Source organism: Loxodonta africana, chromosome 24 (assembly GCF_030014295.1).
Source record: "Loxodonta africana isolate mLoxAfr1 chromosome 24, mLoxAfr1.hap2, whole genome shotgun sequence".
Classification (NCBI taxonomy): domain Eukaryota; kingdom Metazoa; phylum Chordata; class Mammalia; order Proboscidea; family Elephantidae; genus Loxodonta; species Loxodonta africana.
Window position 1 is genome coordinate 59551864 of NC_087365.1, and position 20829 is coordinate 59572692.

The 20829-nt window shown below is 36.6% G+C and overlaps 1 protein-coding gene across 1 annotated transcript in view; it reads right to left on the bottom strand.

Moving 5' to 3' along the window:
• The window catches only part of SYCP2 (synaptonemal complex protein 2), an 85241-nt gene that overhangs the window by 58364 nt on the left and 6048 nt on the right, over nt 1–20829 (bottom strand). The window contains exons 6-13 of the mRNA XM_064276441.1: nt 19496–19581; nt 18805–18890; nt 18515–18549; nt 17544–17686; nt 17399–17451; nt 15965–16010; nt 15328–15423; nt 9781–9841 (exon numbers count right to left, since the gene is read on the bottom strand). Of these exons, the coding sequence (XP_064132511.1) occupies nt 9781–9841; nt 15328–15423; nt 15965–16010; nt 17399–17451; nt 17544–17686; nt 18515–18549; nt 18805–18890; nt 19496–19581 (606 nt within the window). The remainder of the gene's footprint in view (nt 1–9780; nt 9842–15327; nt 15424–15964; nt 16011–17398; nt 17452–17543; nt 17687–18514; nt 18550–18804; nt 18891–19495; nt 19582–20829) is intronic.

Sequence of the window (20829 nt, forward strand, 5' to 3'; positions counted from 1 at the left end):
CCGCAGTTTCCTCAGGGAGAAGCAGCCAGCCACACAGCCCACTCACACCTCCGGAATCTGAGGAAGATGGCGCTCAAAGCAAAAGCTAAGTACTTGTGTATATTTTACTGTGCCCCCACGCCCCCAAGCCAGCTTGAGCGGCTGAATCCCTCGGCCTGAGATAGGCCCTGTTGAGCACCTAGAGCCATCCTCCAGGCCTTGTGGAAGGAAAAAATTTGCAACTGGGGGTAAAAGATAATTTGTTAGCTCCATTAACCAACCGGGGGAGCTCAGCACAGAAGCGGCTCCTGTCTAGGCATAAACTGTCCGTGGACCTTGAGCACCTTTCCCTTCTCCATGGACATGTGTGGGCCTATTTCGGGAGAATAGGCCCTTGTTGGCAAACTCCAACCATTTCAGCTATGCGGTGAAGAGGTGAGTGTTTGACATTTGACATTGCCTTGCCTATTAAACAAGGTCCTCACCTACACACATCAGGGACTGAAGGACTGGTAGCTCCGCTCAGGTTACCCAGCAACCCGCAAAAGGGATCCAAAGAAAACTGCTACCTCCCAGTCCTTACAACCAAAAACTTTGGGTGCCCATGGTCCCTCTGCAGAAGCCATCCACCTGCACACTCTAGGGAACAGGGACACGCTTTCCTCAGAGACAGGGACGATTCTCAGCCCCCTGCCTTGTTCAGAGCATGACCCCCTGCTGCAACCAGATACCGGTACCTACATCAATCACACCTGCCCCTCTAAGACTGTAGGACAGAACCTGTACCACACACTTGATGATCAGCTACCTGGACACCTGAGCTGAATTCATACAAGAAAACTGAATGGACTCCTAGACTGATATACCTCATAACAGCTCTAGCCAGCTGAGGACAGAACATCACAGCTCCAAAGGTAAAAATAATCAAGCTAGCTGACTCAAGCAACCCATACGGGTATACCAAAACAAAACAAAGCAAGCAGCTGTGACACAGTAAGCAAACATAAACTAATACAATAACTTAGAGATGGCTCGGAGACAACAGTCAATATCAAGTCACATAAAGAAACAGACCATGATCACTTCAACAGGCTCTCAAAACAAAGAATCCAGGGATCTTCTAGATGAAAGTACACTCCTGGAATTACCAGATGCAGAGTACAAAAGTTTAATATACAGAACCCTTCAAGACATCAGGAAGAAAACCAGGCAACATGCAGAACAACCAAAGGAAATCACAGATAAAGCAATTGAAGAAATTAGAAAGATTATTCAGGAACATAATGAAAAGTTTAATAAGCTGGAAAAATCCATAGACAGACAGCAATCAGAAATTCAGAAGATTAACAATAAAATTACAGAATTAGACAACTCAATAGAAAGCCAGAGGAGCAGAACTGAGCAAGTAGAAGCTAGAATTTCTAAACTCGAAGATAAATCACTTGGCACTAACATATTTGAAGAAAGACAAAAGATTTTAAAAAATGAGGAAACCTTAAGAATCATGTGTGACTCTATCAAGAGAAATAACCTACGAGTAACTGGAGTACCAGAACAGGGAGGGTAACAGAAAAATACAGAGAATATTGTTGAAAATTTGTTCACAGAAAACTTCCCTGATATTGTGAAAGATAAGAAGATATCTATCCAAGATGCTCATTGAACTCCACATAAGACAGATCTGAAAAGAAAGTCACCAAGACATATTAAAATCAAACTTGCCAAAACCAAAGATAAACAGAGAATTATAAGAGCAGCGAGGGATAAACGAAAAGTCACCTACAAAGGAGAGCCAGTAAGAATAAGCTCGGACTACTCGGCAGAAACCATGCAGGCAGAAGGCAATGGGATAAGACATTTAAAAAACTGAAGGAAAAAATTGCCTGCCAAGAATCATATATCCAGCAAAACTGTCTCTTAAATATAAAGGTGAAATTAAGACATTTCCACATAAACACAAGTTTAGGGAATTCGTAAAAACCAAACTAAAACTACAAGAAATACCAAAGGGAGTCCTTTGGTTAGAAAATCAATAATATCAGGTATCAACCCAAGACTAGAACACTGGGCAGAGCAACCAGAAGTCAACACAAACAGGGAAATCCAAAAAGACAAAGCAAGATTAAAAAAAAAAAAAAAAACCTCAAAACAGGGTAACGGTGATGTTATCATATAAAAGAAGACAACATTAAAATCATAAAGAGGGACTAAGAAATGTAATCATACACCTTCCATATGGAGAGGAAGATACGGTGACACAAAGAAATAACAGTTAGTTTTAAATTTAGTAACATGGGGTAAATAATGAGGTAACCACAAAGGAGACAAACTATCCTACTCATCAAAATAGAATACGAGGGAAAAATATAGACTCAGCAGAAACAAGACCAACAACAACAAATATGAGGAAAGGACAATATATAAAGAAAATCTACTCAGCACATAAAATCAAGTGGGAAAAAGAAACTGTCAACAACACACACAAAAAAAGACATCAAAATGATAGCACTGAATTCATACCTGTCCATAATTACCCTGAATGTAAATGGGCTAAATGCACCAATAAAGAGACAGAGAGTGGCAGAATGGATTAAAAAACAAGATCTGTCTATAAGCTGCCTACAGGAGACACACCTTAGACTTAGAGACACAAACTAAAACTGAAAGGACAGAAAAAACTATGTCAAGCAAAGAACAATCAAAAAAGAGCAGGAGTGGCAATATTAATTTCTGACAAAATAGACTTTAAAGTTAAATCCATCAGAAAGAATAAGGAAGGGACACTATTTAATGATTAAAGGGACAATATACCAAGAAGATATAACCATATTATAATATTTATGCACCCAATGACAGGGCTGCAAGATACATAAAACAAACTCTACCACTGTTGAAAAGTGAGATAGACAGCTCCACAATAATAGTAGTAGACTTCAACATACCACTTTCGGTGAAGGACAGGACATCCAGAAAGAAGCTCAATGAAGACACGGAAGATCTAAATGCCACAATCAACCAACTTGACCTCGTAGACATATACAGAACACTCCACCCAACAGCAACCAACTATACTTTCTTTTCTAGTGCACATGGAACATTCTCTAGAATAGACCACATATTAGGTTATAAAGCAAGCCTTAGCAAAATCCAAAACACTGAAATATTACAATGCATCTTCTCTGAGCATAAGGCCATAAAAGTGGAAATCAATAACAGGAAAAGCAAAGAAAAGAAATCGAACACTTGGAAACTGAACAATACCCTGCTCAAAAAACACTGGATTATAGAAGACACTAAGAATGGAATAAAGAAATTCAGAGAATCCAATAAGAATGAAAACACTTCGTATCAGAACCTTTGGGACACAGCAAAAGTGGTACTCAGAGGCCAATTTCTATCAATAAATCCACACATCCAAAAAGAAGAAAGGGCCAAAATCAAAGAATTATCTGTACAAATTGAACAAACAGAAAGAGAGCAACAAATGAAACCCACAGGCCCCAGAAGAAAACAAATAATAAATTTAGAGCTGAATTAAATGAAATAGAAAACAGAAAACAACTGAAAGAATTAACAAGACCAAAAGCTGATTTTTTGAAAAAATCAACAAAATTGATAAACCACTGGCCAAACTGACAAAATAAAAACAGGAGAGGGAGCAAATAACCGAATAAGAAATAAGAGGGGCGATATTACAACAGACCCAACTGAAATTAAAAGAATCATATCAGATTACTATGAAAAACTGTACTCTAACAAATTTGAAAACCTAGAAGTGGATGAATTCCTAGAAACACACTACCTACCTAAACTAACACAAACAGAGGTAGAATAACTAAATAGACCCATAACAAAAGAAGAGATTGAAAAGGTAATCAAAAATCTCCCAACAAAAAAAAAAGCCCTGGTCTGGACTGCTTCACTGCAGAGTTCTATCAAACTTTCAGAGAAGAGTTAATAAAACTACTACTAAAGGTATTTCAGAGCATAGAAAAGGACGGAATACTACCAAACTCATTCTATGAAGCCACCATGTCCCTGATACCAAAACCAGGTAAAGACACCACAAGAAAAGAAAATTATAGACCTATATCCCTCATGAATGTAGATGCAAAAATCCTCAACAAAATCCTAGCCAACAGAATTCAACAACATATCAAAAAAATAATTCACCATGACCAAGTGGGATTCACACCAGGCATGCAGGGATGGTTCAACATTAGAAAAACAATTAATGTAATCCACCACATAAATAAAAGACAAGAATCACATGATTTTATCAATTGATGCAAATAAGGCATTTGACAAAGTTCAACACTCATTCGTGATAAAAACTCTCAGCAATATAGGAATAGAAGGAAAATTCCTCAACATAATAAAGGGCATTTATACAAAGCCAGCAGCCAACATCTCCCTAAATGGAGAGAGCCTGACAACATTCCCATTGAGACTGGGAACCAGACAAGGATGCCCTTTATCACCACTCTTATTCAACATTGTGCTGGAAGTCCTAGCCAGAGCAATTAGGCTAGATAAAGAAATAAAGGGCATCCAGATTGGCAAGAAAAAAGTAAAAGTATCTCTATTTGCAGATGACATGATCTTATACACAGAAAACCCTAAAGAATCCTCAAGAAAACTACGGAAACTAATAGAAGAGTTTAGAGTATCGGGATACAAGATAAACATACAAAGATCAGTTGGATTCCTCTACACCAACAAAAAGAACATCGAAGAGGAAATCACCAAATCAATGCCATTTACAACAGCCACCAAGAAGATAAAATACTTAGGAATAATCTTACCAGAGATGTAAAAGACTTTTACAAAGAAAACTACAGTACACTTCTGCAAGAAACCAAAAGAGACGTACGTAAGTGGAAAAACACACCTTGCTCGTGGATAGGAAGACTTAACATTATAAAAATGTCTATTCTACCAAAAGCGATCTATACATTCAAAGCAATTCCAATCCAAATCCTAACAATATTCTTCAATGAGATGGAGAAACAAATCACCAACTTCATATGGAAGGGAAAGAGGCCCCGGATAAATAAGGCATTACTGAAAAAGAACAAAGTGGGAGGCCTTACTTTACTTCATTTTAGAACCTATCATACCACCATAGTAGTCAAAACAGCCTGGTACTGGTACAACAACAGATACATGGACCAATGGAACAGAATTCAGAATCCAGACATAAATCCATCCACATATGAGCAGTTGATATTTGACAAAGGCCCCAAAACAGTTAAATGGGGAAAAGACAGTCTTTTTAACAAATGGTGCTGGCAGAACTGGATATCCATCTGCAAAAAAATGAAACAAGACCCATACCTCACTCCATGCACAAAAACAAACTCAAAATGGATCAAAGACCTAAATATAAAATCTAAAACGATAAAGATCATGGAAGAAAAAATAGGGACAATGTTAGGAGCCCTAATACATGGCATAAACAGTATACAAAACTTTACAAAGAATGCAGGAGAAAAACTAGGTAACTGGGAGCTCCTAAAAATCAAACACCTATGCTCATCCAAAGACTTCACCAAGAGTAAAAAGACTACCTACAGACTGGGAAAAAGTTTTTAGCTATGACATTTCTGATCTGCGCCTTATCTCTAAAATCTACATACTGCAAAAACTCAACTGCAAAAAGACAAATAACCCAATTAGAAAATGGGCAAAAGATATGAATAGACACTTCACTAAAGAAGACATTCAGGTAGCTAACATATACATGAGGAAATGCTCACCATCATTAGCCATTAGAGAAATGCAGATCAAAACTACAATGAGATTTCAGCTCACTCCAACAAGGCTGGCATTAATCCAAAAAATACAAAATCATAAATGTTGGAGAGGCTGTGGAGAGATTTGAATAGTTATACATTGCTGGTGGGAATGTAAAATGGTACAACCACTTTGGAAATCGATTTGGCACTTCCTTAAAAAGGTAGAACCAGCACTACCATACAATCCAGCAATCCTACTCCTTGGAATATATCCTAGAGAAATAAGAGCCTTTACACAAACAGATATATGCACACCCATGTTTACTGCAGCACTGTTTACAACAGCAAAAAGATGGAAGCAATCAAGGTGCCCATCAACGGATGAATGGATAAATAAATTATGGTATATTCACACAATGGAATACTATGCATTGATAAAGAACAGTGAGGAATCTGTGAAACATTTTAACATGGAGGAACCTGGAAGGCATTATGCTGAGTGAAATTAGTCAGTTGCAAAAGGACAAATATTGTATAAGACTGCTATTGTAAGAACTTGAGAAACAGTTTCAACTGAGAAGAAAACATTCTTTTGTGGTTATGAGAGGGGGCAGGGTGGGAGGGGGTATTCACTAATTAGATAGTAGATAAGAACTACTCTAGATGAAGGGAAAGACAACACAGAATACAGGGGAGGTCAGCACAGTGGGACTAAACCAAAAGCAGTTTCCTGAATAAACTGAATTCTTCAAAGGCCAGTGTAGCAGGGACAGGGGTTCAGGGACCATAGTTTCAGGGGACATCTAAGTCAATTAGCATAATAAAATCTATTAAGAAAACATTCTGCATCCCACTTTGAAGCGTGGCATCTGGGGTCTTAAACGCTAGCAAGCAGCCATCTAAGATGCATCAATTGGTCTCAACCCACCTGGATTAAAGAAGAATGAACACCAAGGACACAAGGCGACGATGAGCCCAAGAGACAGAAAGGGCCACATAAACCAGAGACTACATCATCCTGAGACCAGAAGAACTAGATGGTGCCCGGCTATAACTGATGACTGCCCTGACAGGGAACACAACACAGAACCCCTGAGGGAGCAGAAGAGCAGTGGGATGTAGACCCCCAAATTCTCTTAAAAAGACTAGCCTTAATGCTCTGACTGAGACTAGAGGGACCCCGGTGGTCATGGCCCCCAGACCTTCTGTTGGCCCAGGACAGGAAACATTCCCGAAGCCAACTCTTCAGGCATGGATTGGACTGGACAATGGGCTGGAGAGGGATACTGGTGAGGAGTGAGCTTCTTGGATCAGGTGGACACTTGAGACTATGTTGGCAACTCCTGCCTGGATGGGAGATGAGAGAGTGGAGGGGGTTAGAAGCTGGCAAAATGGGCATGAAAAAAGAGAGTGGAGGGAAAGAGCGGGCTGTCTCATTAGGGGAAGAGTAATTGGGAGTGTGTAGCAAGGTGTACATGGGTTTTGTGTGAGAGCCTGACTTGATTTGTAAACTTTCACTTAAAGCACAATAAAAATGACAAAAAAAAGTGAACTACACAGCTATGACGTAACATAGCCATTGCACTTACCTCAGTGGATTTACCTAAGGGAAAGAAAAGCATACATCTACATGTCCACAAGAATATTCACAACATTTTTTTTTTAATACCCCAAATTGGCAACATTCTAAATGTCTAGTAACAGGTGAATGGATAAACAAATTGAAATATACCCATACAATGGAATTCTTCCATGCAATAAAAAGGAATAAACTATCGATACATACAACATGGTCAAATCTAAACTACATATATAGTACATACTGCATGATTACATTTATATAAAATTCTAGAAATTGCAAACTTATCCACAGGGAAGGAAACAGATGGGTGGTGGGGGAAGGAGGAATGAATTAAAAGGAACACAAGAAACTTTTAGGGCTGACCACTATGTATGACGAAGAAGAACTGATGCATTTGAATTATGGTGTTGGTGAAGAATACTGAATATACCACAGACTGCCAGAAGAAGGGACAAATCTGTCTTGGAAGAAGTACAGCCAGAATGCTCCTTAAAAGCCAGGATGGCGAGAGTTCGTCTCACATATTTTGGACGTGTTAAAAAAAAAAAAAAAATTTTTTTTTTTTTTTTATCAGGAGGGACCAGTCCCTGGCGAAGGACATCCTGCTTCGTAAAGTAGAGAGTCAGCAAAAAAGAGGGAGTCCCTCAACAAGATAGGCTGACACTGTGGTTTTAACAACTGACTCAAACATAGCAAAGACTGTTGAGGATGGCACAGGACCAGGCAGCGTTTCGTTCTGTTGTACACAGGGTTGCTGTCAGTTGGAACCAACTCAATGGCACCTAATGACAACATGTTTATTAACTTGACTGTGGTCACGGTATATACATATGTCTAGATTTATTGACTTCCTCAACCTGGATAGAGACTATCTACAAAACATCTTCAACTAATATCATACTTAATGGCAAAATATTAAATCCTCTCCCCAAGCCACGATCAAGAACTAGGTGAAGATGTTCACTTTTACCACTTCTATTCAGTATTGAAAAACCTGTGCAGCACAGTTCTACTCTGAAACACATGGGGTTACCATGACTCAGAGTCGACTTCATGGCAACATGTTTTTTTTTTTTTTAATTCAGTATCGTACTAGAAGTTCTAGTCATTTTGATAAAGCAAGAAAATGAAATAAAAGAAATGAGCATCAGAAAACAAAACAGGGCACCAAGAAAGAGGCTCACACTTAAAGAGTTATTTGATTTTCAGCAAAAAGATCAAAGAAATCCAGTGGGGAAAGGATTTTCAACAAACAGAGCTAGAATAACTGCACATCTGTATTTAAAAAAAAAAGAATCTCAACTGCTACCTCACACCATAACCCAGCATTTATGATCAATGCTTCACAGACCTAAACATAAAAAAAGTTAAAACCATAAAGTTTTTATAGAAAAACAGGTGAACATCTTTATAACTTGTGGTGTCATTAGGTGCCACCGAGTCAGTTCCAACTCACAGCAACCCTATGTACAACAGAAGGAAACACTGCCCGGTCCTGCACCATCCTCACAATTGTTGTTATGTTTGAGCCCATTGTTTCAGCCGCTGTGTCGGTTCATCTTCATAAGGGTTTTCCTTTTTTTCTCTGACCTTCCACTTTACCAAGCACAATGTCCTTCTCCAGGGACTGGTCCCTCCCGATAACATGTCCAAAGTATGTGAGATGAAGTCTCACCATCCTCGCTTCTAAGAAGCACTGTGTGGCCTTTGTAACTTAGCAGTAGTCAAACATTTCTTAGGTCCCAGAAACCAACCTTAGAAAAAAAAAATGATAAACTGGACTTCGTCAAGTTTAAAAGCTTCTGCTTATCAAAGACACCATTAAAAAAATGAACAGGCAAGGCACAGATTGGGAGAAAATACTCACATGACATATATCTATCACAGGATTGGTATCCAGGATACATAAGAACTCCTAAAAATTAGTAATAAAACTCAATAATAAAAGACAGTGCAACAAAAAATGGAAAAATATTGAAACAGATACTTCCCCAAAAATGATATATGAATGGCCAACAAGCACATGAAAAAGTGTTCAACATCACTGGTTATTTTGGGAAATGCAAATAAAAACCGCAGATACCACTACATAACTATCAAAATGATTAAAATAGGTTTTGATATCTGAATTAACAGCAGCACCAATTGCAATTCAAGCATTTCCAATTATACGGGTAGAGAAAAAAAATGTTTGCATTTAGTCAAACAAATGGGATGGAAGGTAAGAACCTTGAACATATTAGCAAGAGAGATGTCAAAGTGACTGATGATAGGCTCTAGACTAGCTAGGGAAGAAAATAAGGGCAGGAGGAAGCTGAACCTTAGGGGGAAACATGGAGTCAGAGAACTTGATATTGGAACTACTAAATTGATGAGCGGGAACATATGAAAATGTTGATCTTGTTTCCATGAGTCTATTTTGTTTTCCTAGAGAGCATGCAACTTCTACTTCATGTAAATTACAGAAAATAAGTCTAGTACCTTCAATGCTGTACAAATGTACTGTTTCCTCAGGCACAGTGACTGCTTCCCACTGATGATCCTTAAATTTAAAAATAGGTTTTGACAATAAATAGGTAGCTAGATAAATAATTTGTTTCTGAATTAAAGCTTCATTAAATACCAGGTTTTAGGTTATATAAACAAGAAAGGTTATTTTTTACAATCATTCATACCCAGTGGATATAACACAGTGCATCAACTAACTACATAATATATTGTGCACATCACATTTAATCTACTTATTCTCACTTTTTAGAGAAAATGATGATGTTGATGAATTCCAGGGTTTTCTATTCTTGACCAAAACGACTGTCCATTGATATTTATTAGAGGATACTCTTTAAAAACGTGTTACAATCCTGTCATTTCTTCCTTTGAAATGTTTCATGAAGTGATACTCCCCTCTCAATTCCCACTATAACAATTCCCAGGGCCTATAACCACAGTACTCATTGTCCTTACATTCAATCCTCGGATGCACATGAAAAGTAACTTAAAATGTTTTTCCCTTCTAAGTGTTTTCACTGAAAATTTGTATAACAATAAAACCATACTGAATTTACAAAGAAAGTCATAGTAAAAATTAGACAGCATTCCTGAAAGATGGGACCCTATAGCCTTCCAGTAAACCTGTGAGAGAAATACATCCAATTCTGTTATTTAAAGATAACTGACTCTATAGAAACTCCCCTAAACCGTCAATCTTCTCACTAACTCCCTCTACTTCTTCGCCTTAATTGTAACTAGTTTATACCCCAAGGGCATAGCCCTCTCCAGTTAAGGTGCCATCTCTCCCAAACCTCCAAACCTCAGGATCCGGAAGACAAGGTTTGTATCCTCCCCTCTCCCCAAAGCTTTCAGCTGTCTCATATTTCTCTCTATCTGTGCGTAAGAAACTTGCTTCTTTGAGACACATGCCATCTGACATACTCTACAACCACTGATTATTATCATCTACCAACTTCCAAGTGGCTCTTTCTTATGTATTGAGGACTCTAACACCTGGTTCACTGCCTTCCTTTAAAAATATATATATATTTTGGAAATTTTCAAGCAGATTTTTAAAATATAGAAATCATAGTATAATGAACTCTAAATATACCCTTACCCAGCTTCAACAGTTATCAATACACTGCACCCACCTTGTTTCAGCTACACCCACCTCCTTCCAAATACACTCTTTACGCCTCACCTCCATTTATTCCCCAATCTCCCTCTCTATTGGCTCCTCACCACCAACTTTAAAATGTTATCTTTAAATTGAAAGTACCTAACAAAAAATCTCCCTTGAACTACTCTCTCTAGCTACTAAAGTGCTCTCTTTCCCTTAACCTGATGTCTTTACTTCCTCATCAAATAATTCAACTTTTCAGGAATGCCCAAATCCTCATCATTTAAGTGAAAAGAACTCTTTGATGGGTTAGCAGTTTTTATTTTATATAAACCCCAACTATATTTGACAGTGTTGACCATTTCCTCTTTAAAAAACTATGCCCTTTGAATTTGTTGTCTTTGGGCTGATTTTTCAAGTATGCTTCTGGCTATCCTATAGAAATTGTGGTTCTAGGCACTCATTAAATCTCAAGAGTTTTACTTATTATCTATATAAAATGGCTTCTAAATCTCTACTTGTGGCTCAGTTCCCTCACCTGAGCCTCAAAACAACATATCCAACTACTCACCAGATATCTTCAGCTGACTATATCTCCAAATCAGTATTTTCAATGCTGAACTCATAATCTTTCCCCTATAAAACTTATCCTCCTGTGAAAAGCATACCCATCATCTAGCTACCCAAATTTTATTAATCCTTCCTCTTTTTACTAAAACATATCACCAAGGCCTGTGTAATTCTACCTTCTCTCAAGTTTTTCTGAAATCCATTCATTTTCACCCATCCCCATAATCACTTCCAAAAACGATGCCACCATGATTTCACCTGGATTACTGCAAAGCCTCTTAACTGCCTATGGTCTTGTCCCTTTTTCAATCCCTTCTCCCTACTAGATCCAGGAGAATCTTATACAAAAATGTGATCACTGGATCCCCAGTGCCTTGCATAGTATCTGGCACATAGTAAGTTCTAAATATATATCTGTTGAATTGATATAACCCCCAACTTTTGGTCCACACTGCCTTATTTCTTACCAATCCCTTCTGAGCTCTCTATACCATGCTATGTTCAGATACAACGTATCTTTCAGTTCTTTGAATATTTCATTTATTCATTCTTGCAACAAATACCAGCCCTTAAATAGCTATAAGCAGACAGGTCTTTGATCTTACATTCTCTTGGGGTGGGGGGGGAGGGACACAATGAACTACAAATAAAATGATTTTAAATAATAATTACTATAAAGGCAATAAAATAGCACAGTGTGATAGAATGTGGCTGGGAGGGTACTTTAGGTTGAGTGACAAGAGAATACCTATACAGAGAGCTGACATTTGTGCTGAAAATTAAATGAGAAGGAACTAAGATGTGTAGATCCAGAAGAGGTGTTCTAGGTAGTAGAACCAGCAAATAGGAAAACCCCAGAGGGATTAGAGAAGCAAGGAAAAAAAAAAAAAAAAAAAAGAATGCCGCTGGAAAACAGTGAGCAAAAAGAATGGTATAAAATGTCAGAGAAATAGCAATGGGCCACCACATAAAGAGCCTTGAATGCCATGTTAAAGAGACAAAAGAAGGATTTTAAGTAGCCACTCCAAAAGGCTGGAGGTTCGAGTCTACTCAGAGGCACCTCAGAAGAATGCCTGGTGATCTACTTCCAAAAAAATCGGCCACTGAAAATCCTATGGAGCACAGTTGTACTCTAACACATGAGTCAGAATTGACTGGATAGTATCCAGTTACATGGAGAATGGGCTCTAGGAAGAACAAGAGGGAAAACAGGAAGTCCACACTACTGTCACATAAATCCAGAGGACAGGGGATTCTAAACATAATTTTGGAAAGAAGAGTCTTACAGCATCTAGACCAAACTATACATTATAAACCAAAAACAAAAAACTAAAACCAAACCTGTTACGTCAAGCTGATTCCAACTCACAATAACCCTACAGGACAGAGTAGAACTGCCCCGTAGGGTTTCCAAGGCGCAGCTGGTGAACTCAAACTGCTGACCTTTTGGTTAGCAGCCAAATGCTTAACCTCTGTGCTACCAGGGCTCCATCTACAACATAGCAGGCATTTAATACTTATAAATGCACTTTATATGTTCCTTATCACATAGGACACTACAGTTTAATTGTTCATTTTCTTGTGTGATTCATTCATTAGACCAAGATGTTTAAAGGCAAGGACCACACCTATCCTATTCTATCCCCTTTCCCCAAAATGATAATGGAGTTCCCAAAAGAAACCCCAGTTAAAAGTACTCCTACAAATCCTACAGGAATATATATACTAATGAAATCTGTAATTAACCCTTTTCTGAAAAGCAGATGTATTGTTGGAAGTAGATTTTAATCAAGCATTCTAATAAAGTACTCTAAAATAAAAAGGAATAAAGGCATTTGGAAATCCAATAGTCATTTGGTTAATCTTCATCTACAAAGAGCTTACCCGGAACAAAAACCAGATTTCACAGAAATAAACTAAAAAGACCAAGGCCTCAGTACAACATAACCAACTAAAACCAGATCAGTAAACACTGATCAACTCTTACTCAGATTGTGGCAAACTGGCTATGCTGTCTGAGCTAGAAGTATGGCAACTGTGCCAAACATGAGGGGGTAGCTATGAGGAAACAAATGGCTCAAGGATTTTCCTCAGGTCAAAAAGGGGTCAGAAGACACCCATGTTCACTGCAGCACTGTTTACAACAGCAAAAAGATGGATGCAACAAAGGTGCCCATCAATGGATAAATGGGCAAATAAATTATGGTATATTCACACGATGGAATACTACACAACAATTGAGAGCAATGATGAATCTGTGAAACATTTCATATCATGGAGGAATCTGGAAGCCATTATGCTGAGTGAAATTAGTCAGCTGCAAAATGAAAAAGATTGTATGAGACCACTATTATAAGAACTCAAGAAATAGTTTAAACAGAAGAAAATATTCTTTGATGGTTACAGGGTGGGGTGGGAGGGAGAGGAGTATTCATTAATTAGATAGTAGGCAAGAACTATTTTAGGTGCAGGGAAAGACAACATACAATACAGGCGAAGCCAGCACAACTGGACTAAGCCAAAAGCAAAGAAGTTTCCTGAATATAACTGAACACTTTGAAGCCCAGAGTAGCAGGGATGGGGGTCTGGGGACCACGGTTTCCAGGGACATCTAGGTCAACTGGTATAAAAAAATGCATTAAGAATACATTCTGCATCCCACTTTGGTGAATGGCAACTGGGGTCTTAAATGCTAGCAAGCGGCCATCTATGATGCATCAATTGGTCTCAATATACCTGCAGCAAAGAAGAATGAAGAACACCAAAGACACAAGGTAATTATGAGCCCAAGAGACAGAAAGGGCCACATAAACCAGAGACTACATCAGTCTGACACCAGAAGAACTACATGGTGCCCAGCTACAACCAATGACTGCCCTGACAGGGAACACAACAGAGAACCCCTGAGGGAGCAGGAAAACAGTGGAATGCAAACCTCAGATTCTCGTAAGAAGACCAGACTTAATGGTCTGAGACTGCAGGGACCCTTGAGGTCATGGTCCAGGACCTTCTGTTACCCCAAGACTGGAACCATTCCCAAGGCCAACTCTTCAGACAGGGGTTGGACTGGACTATAAGACAGAAAATGATACTGGTGAGGAGTGAGTTTCACGGCTCAAGTAGACACCTGAGACTATGTGGGCAGCTCCTGTCTGGAGGCGAGATGAGAAGGCAGAGGGGGACAGGAGCTGGCTGAATGGACATGGGCAATACAGGGTGGAGAGGAGGAGTGTGCTGCCTCATTAGGGGAGGAGCAGCTAGGAATACACAGCAAGGTAAGATAAGCTTTTGTGTGACAGACTGACTTGATTTGTAAACTTTCACATAAAGCACAATAAAAAAAAAAGTGGTCAGAAGAAAATATGCCACTTGGTCAGAAGGTTTAAACATAGCATAGAATGTAGCATAGAAGGAAAATTCACTTCCAAATGATTTTATGAATAAATAAGTGAAAACCACTGGTCATTATCTGTTAACGTTATTTTTAATTGAGTGTCTCTGTATATATGAGTAACTGGCTGTCTTTCAGGACTCAGTTCTTTTTGTTCATGTGAATGTAAAATTTCATTTGTCATTAGCAGATAATTTATTTCTGAAAAGCTTATAAATGTTAAAAAAAAAAGATTAGTACTAAAATTTGCCATTAATTTTCTTTCATAATAAAACACCATAAATTATTTTCATTTTTAATTAGCTTGGTAGGTTACCATGTTAAGCTAAACTACTAGAGTTAACACTGAAATCTATTAAAACAGGTAGAAAAAATATAGAGAAATCCACAATCTTGAAGTGCACTTAAATTTATATATATACATAAAAAATAACATGGAGGAAATAAGGCTTACATCATTATCTCCAGCAATGTAGAACGAGAGAGTGTGGCTACCCAGATTAAAATCAATCCAAAATTCCTCAAGTTTTTCATCTGATGGTATTTGTAACTAATAAAACAAAACACGTAAAACTAGTACATACTGTACTTTTAACAATGACAACAAAAAATTATGACCATGCTATATTCATGGCTGAGTTTATTTGAAGTATAACTGGAAGGGGAGGGAAGAGAAAGAGCAGAGAAGTGTAATATTTAGATCAGTCTAGAAACAATCGAAGGAAATGCTGCTTTATTATTTTACAGAGCAATTAGCTAGTTCCAAGAAATCACAAATATTCCAAGTGCTAACAGAGGCAGAAAATACTAGTTTGAATGTATTCATGAATGATAGACTCATCTGGGCTTGATTAATGAAACAGAGGAACATTTGGAAAAGCAAATCCTTTACATTTTAAAGTTATCCTGGGCTGCAGATATTGTTTCATAAAATGTCACTGTCTGATACAGAAGGCTAGACTAGCAGTATTTGTGATCTAATTATGACTATTTTTTAATGTTCTTATCAATGCATAATCCCTAATTCAGTGGACCCTCGCATCGAAAATCATCCTATAACTTAAAAAAAAAGGTACACATTTTAAACTTACTTCATATTTATCAAGAAATGCCGATAAACAAGGAAATGTAAAGACCCTGAAATAAAAAGTAGCTTAAGTTAAAGAAAAAAATAAACCTTCACAGCATAGTCTTGTCTAGCCATAGAAATCATGTCTAGGATCCAAAGAAATCAGGACGAATTTATAACAAATAAGAGCATCCCTCCTTCTTTATTAACTTTTTAAAGTAAAATTTTAATGGAAGTTTATTTCTGTAGAGAAAAGCATATGACTTTGAGGATACTACTCAACCTACCATTCTGATTAAAGTGACTGTACCAGTTGCGTACGTGTGTGCTATCAACTATAAGCAGAGATTCTTAATTTAGCTTATACTAGTTACACAACGGAAGTTCCCATAGAATTTCAATGAGAAAATAAAAGAAGTGAATAATGCTAATAAAAATGGCTGAATTTATTAAAATTTCCTTAGACTGATATTATTTTGAGCACTCAGCATACAATTATCTCATTTAATCTTCAAAAGAAACATATGAGGTAAGTATTATTAGTATTCTTATTTCATAGCTGAGGGAACTGAGACAATGTTAAATAACTCATCCAACTTTAGAACAGGAAGTGGGGAACTTATGATTCCAAAGTGGGCAATATGACTCCTTGCACTTAGCCCTCACCTTCTCTTTAATTTCCTTCATAAGGAAATGTGATCTCATTCATCCAATAAATGTGTCCTGAGAGTCTATAAGCTGACAGGCATAAATACTCTGTCCTTTAGACATTATGAAAAGTGATAAAAATTCATATTACTTATCCTTCTATGTCCACTCCTAAGGTTAAAGTAACCTCAGAAAGAAGCTCCTTAAAAACCAAAAAACCCACTGCCATCAAATGGATCCCGACTCACAGCGACCCTATAGGACATGGTAGAACTACCCCATAGAGTTTCCAAGGAGCGCCGGGCAGATTCAAACTGCCGAACTCTTGGTTAGCAGCCATAGCACTTAACCACTATGCCACCAGGGTTTCCAGAAGCTCCTCACAGTGTTGTTAATTACGAAGGAAAGTTTTTGTGTGCTATGTATTTTCATTCTGGTATGTGAATAAAGGAGGCAGCTTAAGTAATATTTATGTCTGGATTTTTATTATTTCTCAAAAGCTAAATAATACAGCATATGCAGTTATGAAATACAGTAAGCCAATTTTGGACAAAGCTTAATATTAAATAAAAATGCATTTTCCCCCTGAAAGAACAAAGCAAAACAGGGGCAAAGGGGACTTATCTCAGCCTACCAGTGTAATCATTTATAATTACTCATTTTACATTAAAATGTTATTTTAAATATCCAAGGATAGTTTACACTTTAACAAAACAGAATAAAGTAAAATTTACAAAGGTTCAATATTGTGGACTCCCTCTTAATCCCTATTTCCTCGTCAGTAAATGGTTGTAAATTGCATGTTTACCTTCTCTTGTCTCCAAGCATGCCGTTTACAAGGTTGAGAAATACCCTGCAATCCTAATTTTAAGAAAAAGTAAGAGACTTTTTTAAAGCATAGTAATTAAAAAGACTTTTTTTTAGGTAATTTTTGTTTTTTGTATATAACTTACTGTTTCAAATTCAGAGTCTTTAATTCCTTTAAATGCATTAGCAATAAAATCCATTGAAAACCACTGACATGCCAGTTCTTGTCTTTGTTTTTCTGTGGTCATTCTACATAAAGCTTCTATGATGCCTACCTGTAAATCATAATCTATAAAAAATTATTAATCGATGTATAGTTAAAATTATAAAAAGTTTATAAAAGGTCATATATTTTATAGGGTATTCGAACAAGCAAAAAAAAAAAAATAAGGAAACTACGAGCATAATTTACTCATCTTTTGCTATTTTCTTCATATTGATTAGAAATGTCTCATCATTATAGGAATGAATACAGGCCAAATAAAACAAGTTTACTAACAGAATAACAGAGTGAAATGTAAAAAAAAAAAACATAAAAGAAACTCTTAAATAGCCAAAGACTCAAAATAACTTATAAGGTAGTCTATAAATCACAGAATCCTTGTTTTATTTTTATAACATGATGTTTACAGTTATCTCAGAGTACCTGAAACCAATAGGTTTATTCTATGTGTAAATCGCCACATCAAGATTTTTTCATATGAAATTTAGGGAAGAAACTGAGTTCTTTTAGTAAATGTGTTGTTTAAAAACAAGTCTATCAATCCCAAGAACATTAAACCTCCTAATTTCATAAAATACCATTTGAAGGCTTTTTTTGCACAAATAATTCAAATCTACTCCAAAATTATTACTCATAGAACTAGCATCAGGAACACATTATATTTATCTAACGTCTATCGTGATGCTAAATTATTATTATTTTTTTATCGTCATGCTAAATTATTTTACCCTCAAAGACACTCGTCATTTATTAATTAAATGCTTGATCGTATTAAAGTTTATAATTCCCCGAAACAATCTCAGTACATTACAATGCTAACATATTTTTATTAAAGAGATACTCTATTCATAAATGTGGAATAATTTCAAATATGAACATTCTGAAAAGACTTACCTCCAGCATCTAAAATCCTTTCCCCCATACTACTCCTGCAAATAAAAACATGTTATACACCAAACTAGCATTAATTAAATAAAAAGCCCACATTTTCATAAAAACCACTAAAATTTAAAACTGACTAGTATCACTGACTTTTGCAGAAAATATATGCATATACTAAATCTTATTAGAAATGTACAGTAATTACAACAACTTTAATTATTAATGCAAAATCATGGTTGCCTTACTGCCTTATTTTTTAAATTGCTGACCTGAACCACTAACAATATAATATAAATTATTACATGAGAATCAACATTTCTTGACTAGAGATTATTTTCCTGGCATCTTGAGGCATTCTGTCAAGCATAGCATTCATTTTTTTTAGAGTCTAAAAAAAAAAAAAAAAAGATAATCCATTAACTTCACGTACTCAATGAAATGTTAAATATTTAAGAACTATTCTAGGCATATCAAGTTAGCATTTTTTTTTCTTAAGCACTGTACTTTATGCAGGGAACGGAGTGAGATAGAGAAAAGAATATAAACTATAAAACAGTGACTACAAAAAAGCATAAAAAACAGGACATCAAAAGTAGACTGTAACATGACTTGTACTTAAAGCATGCAACATATTTATTACTACTGTATTATAAGAACTAGGGAAGTTAAAGAAATGTTATTTGATTATGAAAATTTTGTTCTCAGAGTTAAACACACAGGAAATTTTTAGTATTTAAGGATTTCTAATAGCTTGATGTTACAATTTATTTTCATATGAGCTCCAGGCACACATAAACCCATATGGTTATAAATTCTCAATAAGTATTTAAGAAATATATTCACTATGTTGTTTTTAAAGGTGGTGAATTGTTAAAACAATAGAAATATATGAGATAATTTAGTGTCAATAGACAATACTTCAATTTGATAAATTGCTATTAAATTTTATTTCATTTTTAGGTTTAAAAATAAAATCAAAACAAATGACTTTACCTCCTGCTGAATACAGATATTCACTCTTGAGTCAATAACCAGGGAACAAATTCGAGGTGCAAAACTTTCCACTATTTGCCTTTTACCTGAATAAAAGTGTTAAGTTATTGACAGATATGTATTTTAAATCCTTTCAAATGACAGTATTTTCTCATATAAGTTAATGGAGTGTGTGTACTGGTACAGTTCAGACAAAGGCCCTCTGGTCTGGGCATCAGGAAGCCTGAGCTAACTAGTTTTGTGGCCCTGAACAAACACCACTCAACAGATGTGACCAACTTTAATGCTGGCAAGAGGGCAGCCCCAATCCAGCTTCTCATTTCAGTCACATAGGGAAGTTATTTTTTTAGATAAAGCAAATACAGTAAAGAGTGAAAACTTCCATTTTGAGGCTTTTAAGTAAACTGGCCTCATTAATTTATAGTCGTACTTCAAAAATTCTTATACTCTTGATGACCATCAACATGCCTGACCTCAGGAAGCTCTACATGACTCAAGACCTTTCTGAAAGTTAAATCCATTCCCAAAAGATGAGGCTTTATCAATACTAAAGATATCTGGGGGAATTTGCTACATGCTATTTCATAAAGTGAATTTAAAAAATAATTTTAAACAATGCCAATACTGCAACAGCAAATGTACAACTTTCCAGAGTGACTACATGGGGCGGGGGGGTGGGGGTAGAACTCACTTAGGTAAAAAGATATGACTTGCTTCAAAAAAAAAAAAAAAAAAAAAATCAGTTGGATTAATTTACAATCCCTAGCACTTCGGTACTGTTTTCTCCTCTAATAATTTAGGATTTGAGATCCAACGACTCTATTAATTGTTAAAATTGAGAAAACAATAAAAAGGTAGCATTAGCTATTTAAAAAAATAGCAATCGATCTTTTTAAACCTGTTGCCATTGAAGGAAGCAAACAGTTGCCATCTCTTTATTTATGAACAATTTATAGGCCTCAGAGGAAAAAAAAACGAAACACTTAGTTTCTCTAATCCTAGGTATTTTCCTCAACCAACACAAAGATAAAATAACCTGATTGCTTGGCACAAGACATTGGATAGCCACAAGTTAACGTTATATTCTACATCCCCAGCCTAATTTATTATAGAAAATTTTGTTCCATTAGATGGCAGGTTGGTATACTATGCCTACAGGCCAAATCTGACCAGTTACCTGACTTTGGTTGGTTGTATTAATCACCAAACGCCTGGGTGGTGCAAAAGGTTAAGGCAATGGACAGCTAATTGAAAGGTTGGGAGTTTGAGTCTACCCAGCAACGCCTCAGAAAAAAAGGCCTAGCAATCTACCTCTGAAAAATCAGCCACAGAAA